Source organism: Micropterus salmoides, unplaced genomic scaffold, assembly GCF_014851395.1.
Source record: "Micropterus salmoides isolate LMB-PRFRI ecotype aquatic unplaced genomic scaffold, ASM1485139v1 Ms_hic_scaffold_8, whole genome shotgun sequence".
Taxonomy (NCBI): domain Eukaryota; kingdom Metazoa; phylum Chordata; class Actinopteri; order Centrarchiformes; family Centrarchidae; genus Micropterus; species Micropterus salmoides.
Genome location: NW_024044570.1, coordinates 4,494,155 through 4,509,338, shown reverse-complemented (window position 1 = coordinate 4,509,338; position 15,184 = coordinate 4,494,155). Strand labels below are relative to the sequence as shown.

At 40.2% G+C, this 15,184-nt stretch overlaps 1 protein-coding gene across 1 annotated transcript in view; it reads right to left on the bottom strand.

The window, feature by feature from the left end:
• Positions 1-15,184, bottom strand: part of LOC119893321 (voltage-dependent calcium channel subunit alpha-2/delta-4-like) — a 164,186-nt gene that overhangs the window by 53,442 nt on the left and 95,560 nt on the right. Inside the window, exons 8-20 of the mRNA XM_038705395.1 lie at positions 14,944-15,004; positions 10,490-10,640; positions 9,754-9,828; positions 8,414-8,503; positions 7,732-7,845; positions 6,737-6,815; positions 6,503-6,636; positions 6,237-6,254; positions 4,426-4,503; positions 3,651-3,731; positions 3,455-3,529; positions 3,150-3,236; positions 1,053-1,124 (exon numbers count right to left, since the gene is read on the bottom strand). Coding sequence (XP_038561323.1) covers positions 1,053-1,124; positions 3,150-3,236; positions 3,455-3,529; positions 3,651-3,731; positions 4,426-4,503; positions 6,237-6,254; positions 6,503-6,636; positions 6,737-6,815; positions 7,732-7,845; positions 8,414-8,503; positions 9,754-9,828; positions 10,490-10,640; positions 14,944-15,004 — 1,115 coding nt within the window. The remainder of the gene's footprint in view (positions 1-1,052; positions 1,125-3,149; positions 3,237-3,454; positions 3,530-3,650; positions 3,732-4,425; positions 4,504-6,236; positions 6,255-6,502; positions 6,637-6,736; positions 6,816-7,731; positions 7,846-8,413; positions 8,504-9,753; positions 9,829-10,489; positions 10,641-14,943; positions 15,005-15,184) is intronic.

Here is a 15,184-nt window from a genome sequence, read left to right as displayed (position 1 = left end):
GCTGTAAGCAGAGCTGCTTGTTGTGTCTGTACATCCACGCAGTCTCATCAGCTAGATTTAATAAGTCACTCTGTCTGATAAAAGTGTCATCTTTAGTTCAAAACAATGACACGACTCACCTCTGTTAGCCTGAACTGTCAGGAAGCCACTTAGCCAGCAGTCTTATCTAATAAACACTGAGGGTAAAGATAATATGCTAATGCTAGGCTGACGGTTAGCTAAACAGTTGTTAGCTCACAAAAATCAGCTGTGTCCTGACAAACTGACATTTTAAAAGCAAAACCTGCTGACACACAATAACAGAGACCAATAGGGAGAGTTCTTCTTGGAAATAAACACAAAGCGTTACTGCCAACTACTGAGCTGGAGGGAAACTACAGGTGTAATTCAATACAATATACCACCACAACATTAAGTACTCTTGTAATGGTACTTAAAAAGCAGTATACATTTAAGTACTGTACTCCACTGTTTTGCCAGTAAATGATAAAAGGTGTGCACTGATTTTGGAAACACTACTGTTAATTTGATGTTTTAAAAAGTCTCAAAAGGCAGGTGAAACTGACTTGTTTTCTAACTCTACATCATACTACATACCCTAACAAGTGAGAGAGCAAGTCAGACAGTGAGTATCTGTACCTGCATTTGCATTTCCCCATCTCACATTTTCTCTGAGCGGCTTCTCTATCTGTGTCTCTTAACAGGCGCTCTTCTCTCGGTCTGTGCAGCCACGGCAGCTGTCACAGCTCACACCAACAACTCAGTGTTACGTCTGTTGCTCATTTCAAACGAGCCAGGAACATAAATTACATCACTACTTGCGTGGTTAAAGCAGAATGATGCAGGCACCCCTTGGACAAATCAATAACGAGACACATCTGGCCGATGCGTTTAATTGCACCACCCCACAGGGCCGTTTTTCTGCTTTTGTAATCTACAGGATAGATTGTATCATCCCTACTTTTTGTGAAAATCAGAACTGTTCTTGTATTAAAATGTGTTAATGACTTAAAAGTGTTGTATTAAGATACTGTGATTGTTTGATTCCTCACCCCTTTATCCACTGATGCTCTGATGTTCAGGCTGATGCTGCCAGTCTCTCCCCTCACCATGGCTGTTCTCAGCTAGAAGTCAGAGGCAAGAACAAGTTTAATACAAAGTCTTCTGGCGGGTTCACACTACACAAGAGTTTTGTCTATTAAAATGGTCACAGTGTCAGTCAATTCTTGCTTTGACTCAGCAAAGAAAATATACTTAATTCAATGTTTTTTCACTCAGTTATTAGGGGTCCAAGCCGAAGTGGGCTGGAAACGTTCCCAGTACCAGCGGAAAACTGAAAAACTTATTTTAATTAACTCCTCCGAAGCCGCAAGTCCGATCGACAACAAACTTGGCACGGATAATCTCTGGACCAAGCTGATGAAAGTTTGTAGAGGAAATTTTGATCCGACAAAAATTGTCGCAATTATATGCTAGCAAGCATTTGTGAAAAATGCTACTAACAGGAAATGATGTCATATCTTCACTTTGGAGTGGCCGATTGACACCAAATTTGGACCACTAATGTGGGACGTCTCCCCGACGGCCTGTGCAAAAAATTTGGTGCAACTCGCCCCTAGGTGGTGCTTTTAACCCCAAAAATTCGTTCCTCTATAACCACAAGTCGCATTGACATGAAAGTTGTGCCAAATTGTTCAGCAGCATCCCCTGACACCAGCCACCAAAGGGGACCCTAATGTGCCCATAGGTGGCGCTGTTATTGCAGATTAAAGACCCAAAAAATGTATCCCATTGACTTAAATGCATTTTACATCTCCAATACCGCAGGTCCGATTGACACCAAATTTGGGTCAATTGTTCCCCATGGGCCCCTGATGACACCTGACAAATTTGGTGCAATTCGGCCAAAAGGTGGCGCTATAATCCAAGCTGAACGGCCGTGGGAAAGCCCACTGAAATGAATGGGATTTCCAACCAGGGCAAATTTTACTTAGCTTTGGAATGGCCGATCAACACCAAACTTGGGGATCTTCGACTTCGCCAAAGGGCTGTGTGACATTTGGTGTCAATCGGCCAAAAGGTGGCGCTATTAATTGTATATCAAAAAACACTCTCTTTCACATACATTCATTTTATATCTCCATGACACCTGACAAATTTGGTGCAATTCCGCTCACAGGTGGCGCTAAAATCGAAGCTGAAATCTCTCAATAAATCCCATTCATTTCAATGGCATTTTCAAAGGCGGGACGTTTTGCCACTGTTTGGAACGGCCCATCGAGACCAACCTCGGGGGCCTTATGCGGCACGTCGGCGGGGCACCCGGGCCGACTCGCGCTCCCTCCGCGGGGGCTGGGCGGGGCGGCTTGCGCCGGGAGGCTTGGATCCCGCTTATAACTGCTTGCAGTTCTAGTTATTGTTGTTATTATTATACAGACACAGGTCTGAAACACACACATGCACAAACAGGATCCATAGCAACAATGGAGAGATGTCAGAGTGAAGGGGCTGCCGGTAACAAGGATGTAAACAAATAACGGTGTCTGAAATGGCGTGTATGATAGTGGCTGTCTTGTGTTTGGAAAAGTGTAAAAAAGAAAGAAATCACCAACATAATCAGTCCTCTTTCTCTTTGCCATGTTTACAGTTGAAGAGCACTCTGTACTTCTATTGGTCAACAACACAGAGCAGGTTGTGGAAGCTAAACACTTGTGGCAGATGTACATTTATCTGTCGGGACATCGTGAGGCAGCAACAGCTGTCATCTGTTATGACATTACACGGGATAAACCCATTTTCCTTTCCGATGACCCTGTTGGGTCTGGCTGCTATCCGGCTGATACTGTGTAGTCTGAACCCGGAATTAGACTAAAATGATATTACAATATGTAAAGGGTGTCATTCCAACAAGCTCTTAGTCCACCTCTCAAAAAAATCTCAAGTCTGCACTAAAATAATATGTTTGAGTTTCATGTTTTTTATATCCAGGTGGAACTGCTTTCTGGGGGTCGAGACTTGGTTTTAAGGTTCAGGTTACAATTAGATTAAAGGTTAAGGTTTGGGTTAGACATGTAGGGAATGACAGTAAATGAAATGTCCCCACAGGCACAGAGGAACAAACTAGTGTGTGTGTGTGTGTGTGTGGTTACCGTCTCCTCTGTATCCTCCCACTCCACCTCGGACATATCCACACTATTGTAGTTTGGCTTTGGCTTCAGTTTCTTTCCATCTTTATACTGTAGGATAGAAGACACCCTGTTACTGCGTGCATGTGTGTGTCAGTAGTGAAATACTGTATAACTGTCCTCATAAATACTTAACACCTTTTCCCCCTTAATGGACCCTTCAGGTCATCTGCTACACGGTCAGAGTACAGCTCTCACTTTAAATAGCGATGCAGTAAATCAGAGCTCCTGAGGCTCTTCAGCTAAATATGAAACAGTAGGCTACTCACCAGAGGGCGAAGGTCAGGGTGAGCCAGGATGTAACCGTTGTTGGTGATAAGGAAGGCGTAGCCGTGAGCTCCCAGCTGCGGAGGAAGAAAAAGAAAGCTGAAGCTGATGGAAGGGACGTTTAAATTTAATCGTGAAATCTGTTATCTTGTGTCTCAGTCTGGATAAAATCTGAGAAATTGGGCAGAATGAGCTCACCATGTATCTGGGTGCCAGCTTCATCACCTCCATCAGTGGGATGTCGGAGCCGACCACACCCAGCAGGATGCCATGGGACAGCTGGAGAGACAGGCGGCGGGGTCACTAATACGGCTTTATTATATAGAGTTTAGACATCTGAAGAAATCTCCCCTCTAATCAACCGACATATACAATACAACAACAGCTTTGTCATGTGGAGTAAAATATTAAATGTAACCTACAATCAAGTCACCTTTGGTCTTTTTCCTGCTCCTGTGGAAGAACGTTTTTTAGTTCTCTGATGGGTTTTCATCGCTTGCACTCCTGTTGTCCAGTAAAATAATCTATCTGCTATCTACGTCTATATAAGACGCATATTATTGTTCCAAGCTGACTATTAGTATATATGTTTTTAATACGTGTCCTGAAGGGATCTTTAATATTTAGCTAAACCTTTATCTAATCTGTCTGGTTTAAAATATGTACAATTTGGATTCTAGATGTTTTGCATGTTTTCCGTGCGAGGCTCATGGGAATTGAGGTGGAAAGTTTTGGAGGTCATGAAGTGTTGGACAAACACTTGGACCTGCTGGTTGCTTTAGATAAAAAGTCACCAGTCATTAGGATTCATCCTCTGGGCAGCAGAAATGTTAATCTAATCTGAGATATTTCCCTCTGGACCAAATTAAGACAAAGCAACATAGCCATCATAAGAACTAAGCCAAGAAAACAAGGTTAATGTGACATGTTGTACATCATTTTTAAACAAATGAGCGTTCAAGTCGACACTGACCGTTTCCTTCTTCTTGCTGAAGACTGGCATGGCCACTGAGGTCATCAGCAGCAGACTCTGAGCTTTGGTGGTGAACAGCTGAGACACAGCAAAACATTCAGCACACACTGTGGTCATTTTTTAAAAAACACACACTTTCTGAAATGAACGATGGATCAAGGAAAAGATTTATAAAGACAGACATTTAAAATAGCATTACTTCTCTACACGGCTATACTGATACGCCAGCTGCTTGGATTAAACAGTGCTGGGCGGACAAGTATTGGGACCACATTATAATCTATATTTAATTTTATATACAAAGAATATTTTTCATCATCTAAGTCTAAATAATATAATATATAAAAGGAGATTCTCTATATATATACACACACTAATATAACAATGTTTACTGTGGCAGCTCTGAGGTTAAACTCCAGGTGGCGCAACAGGACTGCAGCAGTTCTTTGTAAATTTAAAAACCCTCTGGTGGTAAACAATATCTACAATCTAAACATAACAAGCAACATAAGGGCCAGGACAGTCCAGGAGGACATGTTATAACTTCGAGGGAGTCATTAATTAATATATGTGTCTCTTGCTGTAAAGTGTGGGAGCACATAATGAGAACGTGAATAGAGTTATGAGCAAACAAAGCAAACAAAACCTGTCAATCTTCTGTAGTTTTGTGTATAAAGAAACAGTGTTGATGTTTTGAAACGCATTCTACTTATTTATTACACACAGAAATATTCTTCTTGTTCCTACAGGTGGATGTTTAAGCTTCACTGTGCAGAGTTCGACACCAGGAGGCTGTTTGCACATTCATCTGCTGAGAGTGGAAAGTTTCTCTGTGTTTGTTGAATATCAGATGTTGCAGGACTGCGAGGATGATTTACAACATCACAAATAGTTCGGAAGCCTCATATGTGATGTAGAAACCTTAAGCTGCCAGTGCACATTCATTACACTGAGACTGGACATCTTGTGTCCACCAGGAAAACTTCAGATATTGACAGAAATTTGCACAATCCTAGGAATTTCTAATGTGCTAGTAGGAGAAGATGTGTAAATTATACTTTAGCCGACACACGTTACTGTTCCAAACTAACAATGTGTATGTTTTACATGTCTGGGGGGGATCTTTTTACTTTTTACTTGCTGTTGTCACTCAGGAGTGACATCTCTCCTGCCAAAGGCTCAAACCTTCCTAAAACCTTGGAGGAAGACATGTCTCTTCCCTTAAATGAAGTGTGAAGAATGTACTATGTATATTTTATCAATTTCACACTCCCTATCTGCTTTCAGGAAATCTCTAGTGGATATTTGTTCAGATGTCTGCAGTTGTTTAACAACCTAATCCTTTTAACAACGTGTGCCATGTGTTTTAATTTTTAAAGCTCCTTATGGCCTGTTTTTCTTTCTAATTCAACTTTTTAACTAGTTGTCCATACTGCTGTCACCACGGTCCTATTTGATCATATGTTGCCCTTGCCCTGTATCCCATTGTGAAGTTTGTTTGTGTTTTGTTATTTTTACATTATGTCTCATTTATCTGCTTGTCCCCGTTTATCTTATTTTTCATACCCCTTTATTCCCGTGTATCCCTCCCTTCAAGAGGATGTCTTCCTCTTGCCATGTCGTGGTTGTGAATAAGAATTTGTTCTTATTAACTTGCCTGGTTAAATAACAGTTAAAAAAATAAAAATCTCAGTATTAAAACTACTTTGAGGGCACCTGGAGACAAACAGTTTGAGAACCGTTCTCCATGTTGACTCCTGCAAGAAGACCTGACTATTTATCTAAAACAACAACTTCTAATTTTTCTTTACCTCCTTGGTGTTGGGAAGCTGTCGGAGCAATGGAAAGGAAGGCCCAGAGGATCATGGGAGAATGAGCCGAAACACAGGGGAGGAAGCAGACAGACAGATGAAGGTGAAGTGATGATGATGATGATTATACAGTATGTTGACTTAAAGGAGTAGTTCATCCCAATATACCGTATCTGATACAATTAAGGAAGATGCCTAAAATATGAATCCCTTGTCTAAATACTGAACTGCTCCTTTAAGCTCTCTGATTGGCCGGCTCGGCTCACCACAGTGTCCATGTAGGCCTCCGTCCAAATGATGTCGTGGTCGTGGTTGATGACCATCGGTCGGCTGAGCACGTGCAGGTATTCCATGACGTTCTCCTGCACGTCGGCCAGTGTGGAGATGTGTGTGTAGTAACCTGAGAAAACACACAGTAACTGACTGCATGCATGCAAAGAAACACCGGTGAACACACACACACACACACACACACACACACACACACACAGGCCGCTGACCTTTGTTGTTGCAGGCGATCCACTTGGTGTTTCGAGCAAAGGTCATCTCTCTGCCGATCAGGTAGGTGAAGACTCGTACCTGAACAGAGAAACACACTGATGTGGTGCTTCCTGCTACACACACACACTATTTTGCAAGGGTGCAGTGCACCGTCGCTGCATACCAAGATGATTGTGATTGGTTTAAAGAGATACAAACAAGATAGAGGACTTTTCCCCCATACGTAGGTGATAATGTGCTCAGCCAGACCTTTCTCCAGTGATAAAAGTGTGGTGAGAGGTCTGGCTATGAGAGACTATCAGAAAGAAAGTCATTTTGGTGTTAGATTCCAGTTAATAAATTAATTATTTTAAGTTACTCTTTTACTATTTTTTTGTGTCTTAACAACAACCTTTAACTTGTCGCCATGAAGCCCAGTAGGGGAGAGCTGCCATTCCCTTTTCTCCTGAGTTTTTATGCCTTGATAGGGGGTCAGGTTTAGGATTGAAACTTTTCTATTAGGGTATTTTATTTAGTATTGTGATTTTTTTATTTGTACTCAGGGCTGAACTCTCTCTGATGCTACATTTAAGCTTCAATCTGTCAATAATAGATTGAAACTGAACAAACCGACTGCACATTCTTCATCCAGCTTTGTGTTACTCCCCTCTCTCCCAGGACCAAGTCAGGCTTGTGACTCTTCTCATTCTTTAAAGCAACAATTAGTAGAATAATGATGCAATTTAGGTCCAGTCGTTTGAGCTGTTTAAGATACAGGAGTTTTGTTCCAGGACATTTACTTTTAAAGTTTTTCTGCACGTGATACTTCTCTGTCTTAATGACATTATTCCAACAAACTTTTGCCATATAAGCATCAAATTAACTGGATCAGCAATAACAGAACTTTGTGATAACATACAGTAGTCTTCACACAAACATTCAGGCGTGCTCACGCTAAAGATTTCATTGATTAAAGTTAGCTTATCTTGCGAGGATCTCCTTCCCTGTTTCTCACCCTGCGCTCAGGCCAGTTCTCCTCCTCAAAGACAGACTCAAAGTCCTCCATGGCTCCGTCTGTGATCAGCATGATGGCCTGGTTACACATGCTGCCCTGACCGTTCGACCTCGCCTGCAACCAAACAGAGTTCATACAGAGCAACGACTTCACATGACTCCAGTCCAACTTGATTCAGCACACAATACTGGAACCGTGTATACTTTCACAGGTATTACAGTGATTGTTAAGTGTCCTCTGCATCACATGCAACTCAGGATTTATGATTTATTCTTAGAATTAGTGTCAGTATGACACAAATCCCACTGGTTCACTGTCTGTCAACTGGTTATAGTGAACGCAAATTTGTCAAGTGCATCTCCATGAATATCATAAATTTAATTTAAAAAAGTAAAACTTTCATATATTCTAGATTCATTATTAATTATTTGAAGCATGTTTTTGTCTTGATGATTACAGCTTACAGCTACAGGGGTTTTAGAATAAAGAATTTATAATACAGAAATGTCGATCTGAGAAGAGCTCTTATCAGTTAATTAACCCAAACAGCAACAGTGGTAACAAATTAAGTTAATATTTTATAAACGTAATCACACAGAGCTTCAACGTTATTTTGTTTTGTTTTATTAAAAGAGTTTATTTTCATTTTCAGTCTTTTTTTCTGTCATAAAGAGACACAAACCTCATTGAGGATTTTGAAGGATTCCTTCATAGCATTCTTGATCTTCGCTTCTCCTTTAACATGCAGTTCCTCCACCAGCACCTTAAAGTGCTGAGAGAGAGAAACACATTAATATCCTTCATCAACAGATTGTGTTGTGATAAAGATGGTTTTATTTGTCCAGGCTTTCAGATATTTGTCTCCCCCACATCAATGGAGGTCAATGGTAATTAGAACTGAAAAACATAATTTGTGAAAATTGAGCAGTGTGTCTGTCCTGTGTCTCAGTGAAAAGATATTACATTAGTAATCAAAAGGAAATCACACAGAATATCCTAAATGTGTGTGATTTGGTTAAAGAGATTCAGAGAAACAGCAGTTTGGATGACTTTTACGGTCTTTCCTACTTTACCAGAGTCACACACTAAATGCCTTCGGACAGACCTCTTTTTATGTATTTGGGAGGGCAAAACTGAGGCTGAAGCAGAGCATCAAATAAATGTATTAATGAGGTTTAAGTTGAATGACAAAGCATGAATAAGAGTGAGCAATGATCAGATGATTAATAAGCATCTTATAAGTTTATAAACACAATTTACCGTTATGTCTAAAGTACACTTAATAGCAATAAATAAATGTTGCTTCAAATTTCAATCTGGTGTCTTGTTTAAGCTTGTATTTGACAGAATAACTTATTATCTCAATTGAAAGTACTGAAACAAATGTTTACGTGACATAAAAAGATATGTTATTATTTTGGCAGGTAATAAATATGTTTGGCCGGTGGATTTTTTTTAATCTATTAGTCCCATTGGCAGGTGAGCCAAGAAGTTAATTTCCACCCCTGGTCTGAAGTCATGTCAAACAGCAATATTAGGCTGTCTTGGCTCATTTGTTGAGTGTGTATGGCTGCAAATAACATAAGTAAGTAAACTAAGCTATGTCTCAGTCTCAGAGAAACCCCTGATCTGGACGCTTCTTTAACAGAAAGTAGTCCCAGCGGGTGAACTGACCAAAGTAGCTCTAAAACTAAGTCTTAACCCTCACACAGCTCTTTAAAGGTGTTAGAGCAGGCCAAAATGTCCTCACTCTTCCTCAAAAAACAAAACATGAGCACTCTACAGTTCTCAAACTCATGTTGATCCTCACAAAGTTAAATGTACTGTACAAAAACACTCACACACACACATAGCCCTGAGTTGACCTGCTGTGCCAAAAAGTAGGCCAAGTGCTTGATCTGACAGTGGTGTTGATGGTATTCCCCTGTGTGTGTGTGTGTGTGTGTGTGCGTGTGCGTGTGTGTGTTGCTTCAGATGCCTCGTCAGCTCTTTAAGCCTCCATGAAGCACATAATGGTCTTACCTCTCTGTTGTCCAAATCAGCCTGGACCAGAGTTCCCTTGAAGCACGGCTCCACGTACCGAACGTAGTCAGTATACTGCACACAGGAGGACACAGGTTCATGAGCAAACAAGCAGTCGCTGGTTCAAATCCCTGCACCGGTAACAGCACCAGAGCCTTCACACCGTCAGTCACAAGCAGGACTAGAACCTTCCAATGCATGTAATGTAGTAGGGGAATATAACTAAGTATATTTATACTCAAGAACTGTACTAAAGTACACATTTGAGGTACTTCTACTTTTTTATTTCCAACTTTATACTTCTACACATGTAAGATAAAAAAACTATACTTTTCACTTCAATACAATTACTTGACAGCTTTAGTTAATTTACAAGTTAAGATTTTGCACACAACACACACAAAGAGCTTCTAAAAATCTTTTTATATAAATTAAAACTACCTGACAGTTTATACAAATACAGCTGAAACAATTAATCGAATGAATTAATCTTTGATAAGCGTAACTTTTCTTGTAAAACATTTCATGGTTCCAGTTTCTCAAATTGGAAGATTTGCTGTTTTTTTTTACTTTTAATTATTCTAATAATAATCAGTTAATGGAGAAAATGCTCATCAGATTAATCTGTAATGAAAATAATCTAATCCAATACAAACTACAAAAGTAAAATCCCGGTTTATATAATGTGACACTGTGTTTGGTCGTTGAAATATGTGTGTGTGTGTGTTTTTCTCACAGCGATGACGTTGACAAAGTCGTTCTCTCCCAGCGTGTCCAGGATGGTGTTGATGGTGTGTTTGGCGATGGTCATCTTCAGCCCCTTCATGCTGCCGCTGATGTCCACCATGATGATGATGTCTTTCGGAGACGTGGCTGCCTGGATGTACCTGAACACGGGATGACAGAAGACACTCACATTTACTCATACTACACGTTTTAGACCTATTTCAATTGTTTACTTCATTATGTTACTTTTCATTACAGACGTGTTGTCGCCAGTACCCTTACCCAATCACACGCTGCCAGCCTCTCCGCTAAGCAACTGTTACTAAAGCTAAAAAAAGGCAGCTATGAAAGAAAAACAGGCTTTTAAAAAGGACAGTTTCAAATTGGTGTGCAAGAAACTTCTGCAGACCGTCTGCACTACGTAAAGAGACCATCAGGCATCAAACTCACAATAACAAATGCATTTTTACTAAATCACAAACAACTGAGAAAACTTAACCATCATCAATCCATTCAAACATTATTATTTTGTGATATTTCATATCACCTCTGCCCTTGACTACCAGGGGCGATAACAGAGAGCTTAATTTTAAATTAATATTGATATGAAATAAAGAAGAACTCCAATGAAACTGTGAAAATAATTATAATAAAAATACTGTTTATTAATTATTTTTAAACGATTGATTCATATTAATTATTCTGTGTCATGTTATTGACTAAAAACATTAAACACGTAAAACCTTACAGTTGTTGTTGTGTATGTTGATCCACTGAGCCACATTGACTTAAAATATATGGACGTCTGATATTTACAGCTCTTATTATTTCATGTAAAGCACCAATCCCTTTGTTTCTAATCAGATCAGAGTTATACAGTATACACCTTGCTTTACCACTACAACTGGATTTTCCAGCTCCGCTGCATTAATGCAGCCTGGCGAGGCGTTCAGGGACATATGCAGCTCTCTGGTATTATTTAGAAATGCATGAACAGTCACATATGGTGCCATGTGGGCCGCAATGACCCGGCTAAGGAGCAGCTTATCGTCTTTTCCAGAGGATCAGGACTCTGGCCGCTGCTCAGCTGACAAACAACTAACAGTGCGACTGAAACTCAGCCTTACAAAAGGGATTTCCTCCATTTTTTAAATTTGTACTAAATTTTATGTGGTTAATGGACAGAAGGTGGAAAACAACACTTGTCACCACCAATTTTGGGAAGTTGTTAATGTCAGAGGCCTTGATATAACTTGCTGGTCAATTTCAGGGTTGTAAGTTCAAGTTAGTGTCTTTACATCTCAGAAAAATAGAAGATATACTTATATACATATATATATATTTCATTTTACAACCTGCTTTTAGGCTGTTTATCCATCTCAGCATATATATTTACTATATTTACCACCCGTTTGCATATATATTTACTACATTACTGCACAACCCGTTTACAATTTATACATTTAACTCTTACTGTACACCTGTCTACCACAAGATTATATTGTATTTAATATTCTAGTATATTTATTCCTATATTTTGGCTGCTGCTTATGTCACTTGTTCATACATATCTGTAAGGGCACTGTTGGAGGGAACATGCCAGCGACCGCTTCCACTAAAACTGGAGTTGACAGTAAAGAAGTTGAACTTCAGCAGCATTTGTGATTGATGTTTTTTCAGGCGGACGCATTTTTTGTACCAGAAGGATTTGTCTGTTTTAATATGCTGAGGATTAACAAACACAGAATAGCAGCGTATTGTATTTTTAAAGAGGATATTCTTTATGCCACAACTGAAGCTGGTTTAGTGGTGTTGGGAGCTGAAGGCAGTAAAATATATTGTAGTAGTCTTTTGTAAAATATACAAACAGAGAAATTCACAGTATTATCTAGTGGCTTCCAGCCTCTTTTCTTTCTGGACTTTATGTTCATGTTTCCAGTTCTGCTGGCGAGATCACAGCTTTATCAACCGAATAAACTTAGCAACCCATCTGTCTCAGTGTTCACAGCAGAGCAGAAAAGTATATAATTTATATCTGTAAAAAAAAAACACAGTTCAATAGGTTCCTTCCAACACGACGTCTAAGCTTCATTTAAATCCAGCAGAGCACGTCAATAGTTGTTTTGTGACTCCTTGTAGTCGAGTGAATAATCTCAGAGATAAAGGAGGAAGTAGCGTGGTCAAGGTTGACACTAGAGCCCGACCGATATATCGGCCGATATGAGAAAATTGTATTTAATCGAATCGGCGCTTATGACAGCAGATATATGACTATTGATAAAGAAACAGATCCTTCACTCAGGTCATGAGTTGAGTATTGTTAACAACACTACTGCAACAGAAAAACCACAAAAGAAAACAATTAACATGATTGTAGATTTATTTCTGAATATTTAGCCCTAGTTCACCACTTCTACATAGTCTCTAAAATCACGTACAGCAGCTAATACTGCCCGTTGCTAAATTAGCCACAAAGCTGATGCCGTGTTTATCGGAGCACTAACCTTAAGCCGTTAAACTATCGTTTCTGACATATTCTAAATATAAATCTGCGAGCCGCCTGTCTGCAGTTACAGCCAGCGTGTCTGAAATTATTAAACCAAAGTCGACGTGTAAATAAATGTGAGCTGAACAAGAATCTAACACGGCTTCCTGTAGCTCGTCTTTGTGTGACGTTGTAGATGTGAAACGTTGTAGTCAGAGCCGTAACGGCCAGGTTATACTTATAACGTTAGTTAAATGAAATCTCAAAGTTGCAAATCCTTGTTGTAGACAATCTTGTAGTAATAAGCCCTGGACATACTTGCTTTTAACTATGCGTTCGCTTATGCAAGATGGCTGCCACGCATTGTTTACATTAAAGCTCCAGGAGCTAGTCCGCAATTACCGAGATAGTTATGATGTCTCTTTAAAATCATGACATCCTCTAGTGTCGCTATCTTCAGTTTCTTTACGATGTGCAAAATTGGAGGTCGTTAAGGAAGATAATCCGGCCCTTATCTGCTCCCCCAGTGGATACACATTTAATCCTCCAGGTACACGTAAAGTACGCAGACAAGTATGTGAACAATGCTGTTTGCGTCGCAGACGCCTGTCTACGCCTGTCTACACCTACACATTGTTTAAAAAAACACAGGTCGCTGTAGCGTTATCGTAGATGGCATGTTTTAGAGCCAGCTGGTGGTTGAGAAATGGTTTTTCGTAGCTTTGGGTATTAGCAAAGAGTGCTGTTACAGGAATAAACTAGATTACATCGAATGTAGTTAAAGGGCAGATTCTGTTGTTAAAGTAAAATACACAGAGCCAACACTTATTCTCTTTCAGCCATCTGTTTACAGTTGCACCTTCCTGAAGCAAATATTTATTGATGTGCAATTGTTTTCATGTTAAGTCGTTGAGGCTGTAATCTATTTTATTAATAAAATCCATTTAGGAAAAGGTAGTATGGCTCACATACGGAACAGCTTTCATGTCAGCCTGTTCTAAATGTAGTTTTTACAGGAAAGGGAAACTGCTCAGCCTCTCTGGGTGGCAGAGAAGCTTTCCTGGGAAGCAGGTGGATCAGGACCTCGTGGCCCTGGATCACAGACTACCTCACAGACCGTAGTACGTCAGGCCACATGGCTGCTTGTCAGACATGGTGACGAGCAACACTAGCAGACCCCAAGCAACTGTACCGTCACGGTTTCTGTTCGCTCTCTACACCTCTGACTTTTGCCTCCAGAAGTTCTTGGATGACTCCTCCATCGTCGTCTGTATCAGAGATGACAGGGTGGAGTACAGAGGCCTAATCGAGAACAGCAACCACCTCCAGCTCAACACAGGAAAACCAAGGAACTGGTGGTGGACTTCCCACAAGTTCCTGGAGATGCAACCAAACAACAAACTGGACAAACACGGAGGCCCTCAGCAGGATAGGACAGAGCAGGCTGTTCTTCCTGTGGAGGTTCAGGTCCTTCAATGCGTCCACCAGCCCCACGCCTCAGCACCCAGTACCTCCCAGCTCTGCTGATAGAGACTCTTAAACTTTTGCACATCGCACATGTACAGATATACACAACGGATACCATATTTTATTTTCAATTGCATATAGTGTGTATATTTTATATTTGATTCTGATCTCATCATAATTGAAGTTGTTATTGATTTTTATTATGTCTTTTAATCTTTGCACAACATTCCCCTGTGCTGCTGTGTCAACTTAAATTATCCCTACGGGGGATCAATAAAGCAACAGCTTCTCTTATCTTAATGCTAACATGCTGATGATTAGCTGGTAAAATGTTTACTAGATTCAGAGTGCGTGTTCCCATGCTAACATTTACTAATTAGCACTAAACATAAAGAGCAGTTGAGGCTGATGGGGATGTCGTTAGTTTGGAAGATATCTGGCTACAAACCAAAGTTATTACAGTTCACCTTGAGGGGAGCATGAGGATGTGAGGATGTGTGATCTGAACTCACCAGTTTCTGTTCCTGCAGTCAAAAGCTGCCACACCGTTTGAGTCCGGAGTCCATTTAATACCTGACAGAGACACGAGACAGTCTGTAAGTTCACAGCACTTTACCTTCCTAATACTGATACTATTAAAAGCTGGAAACACGCAGAGATACATCAACATCTACCACACTGAACATTTCAATATATTCTGTGGCCTATATATTAGAAACTAACCAACAACACATTTTTTATTTTTAGTCCACA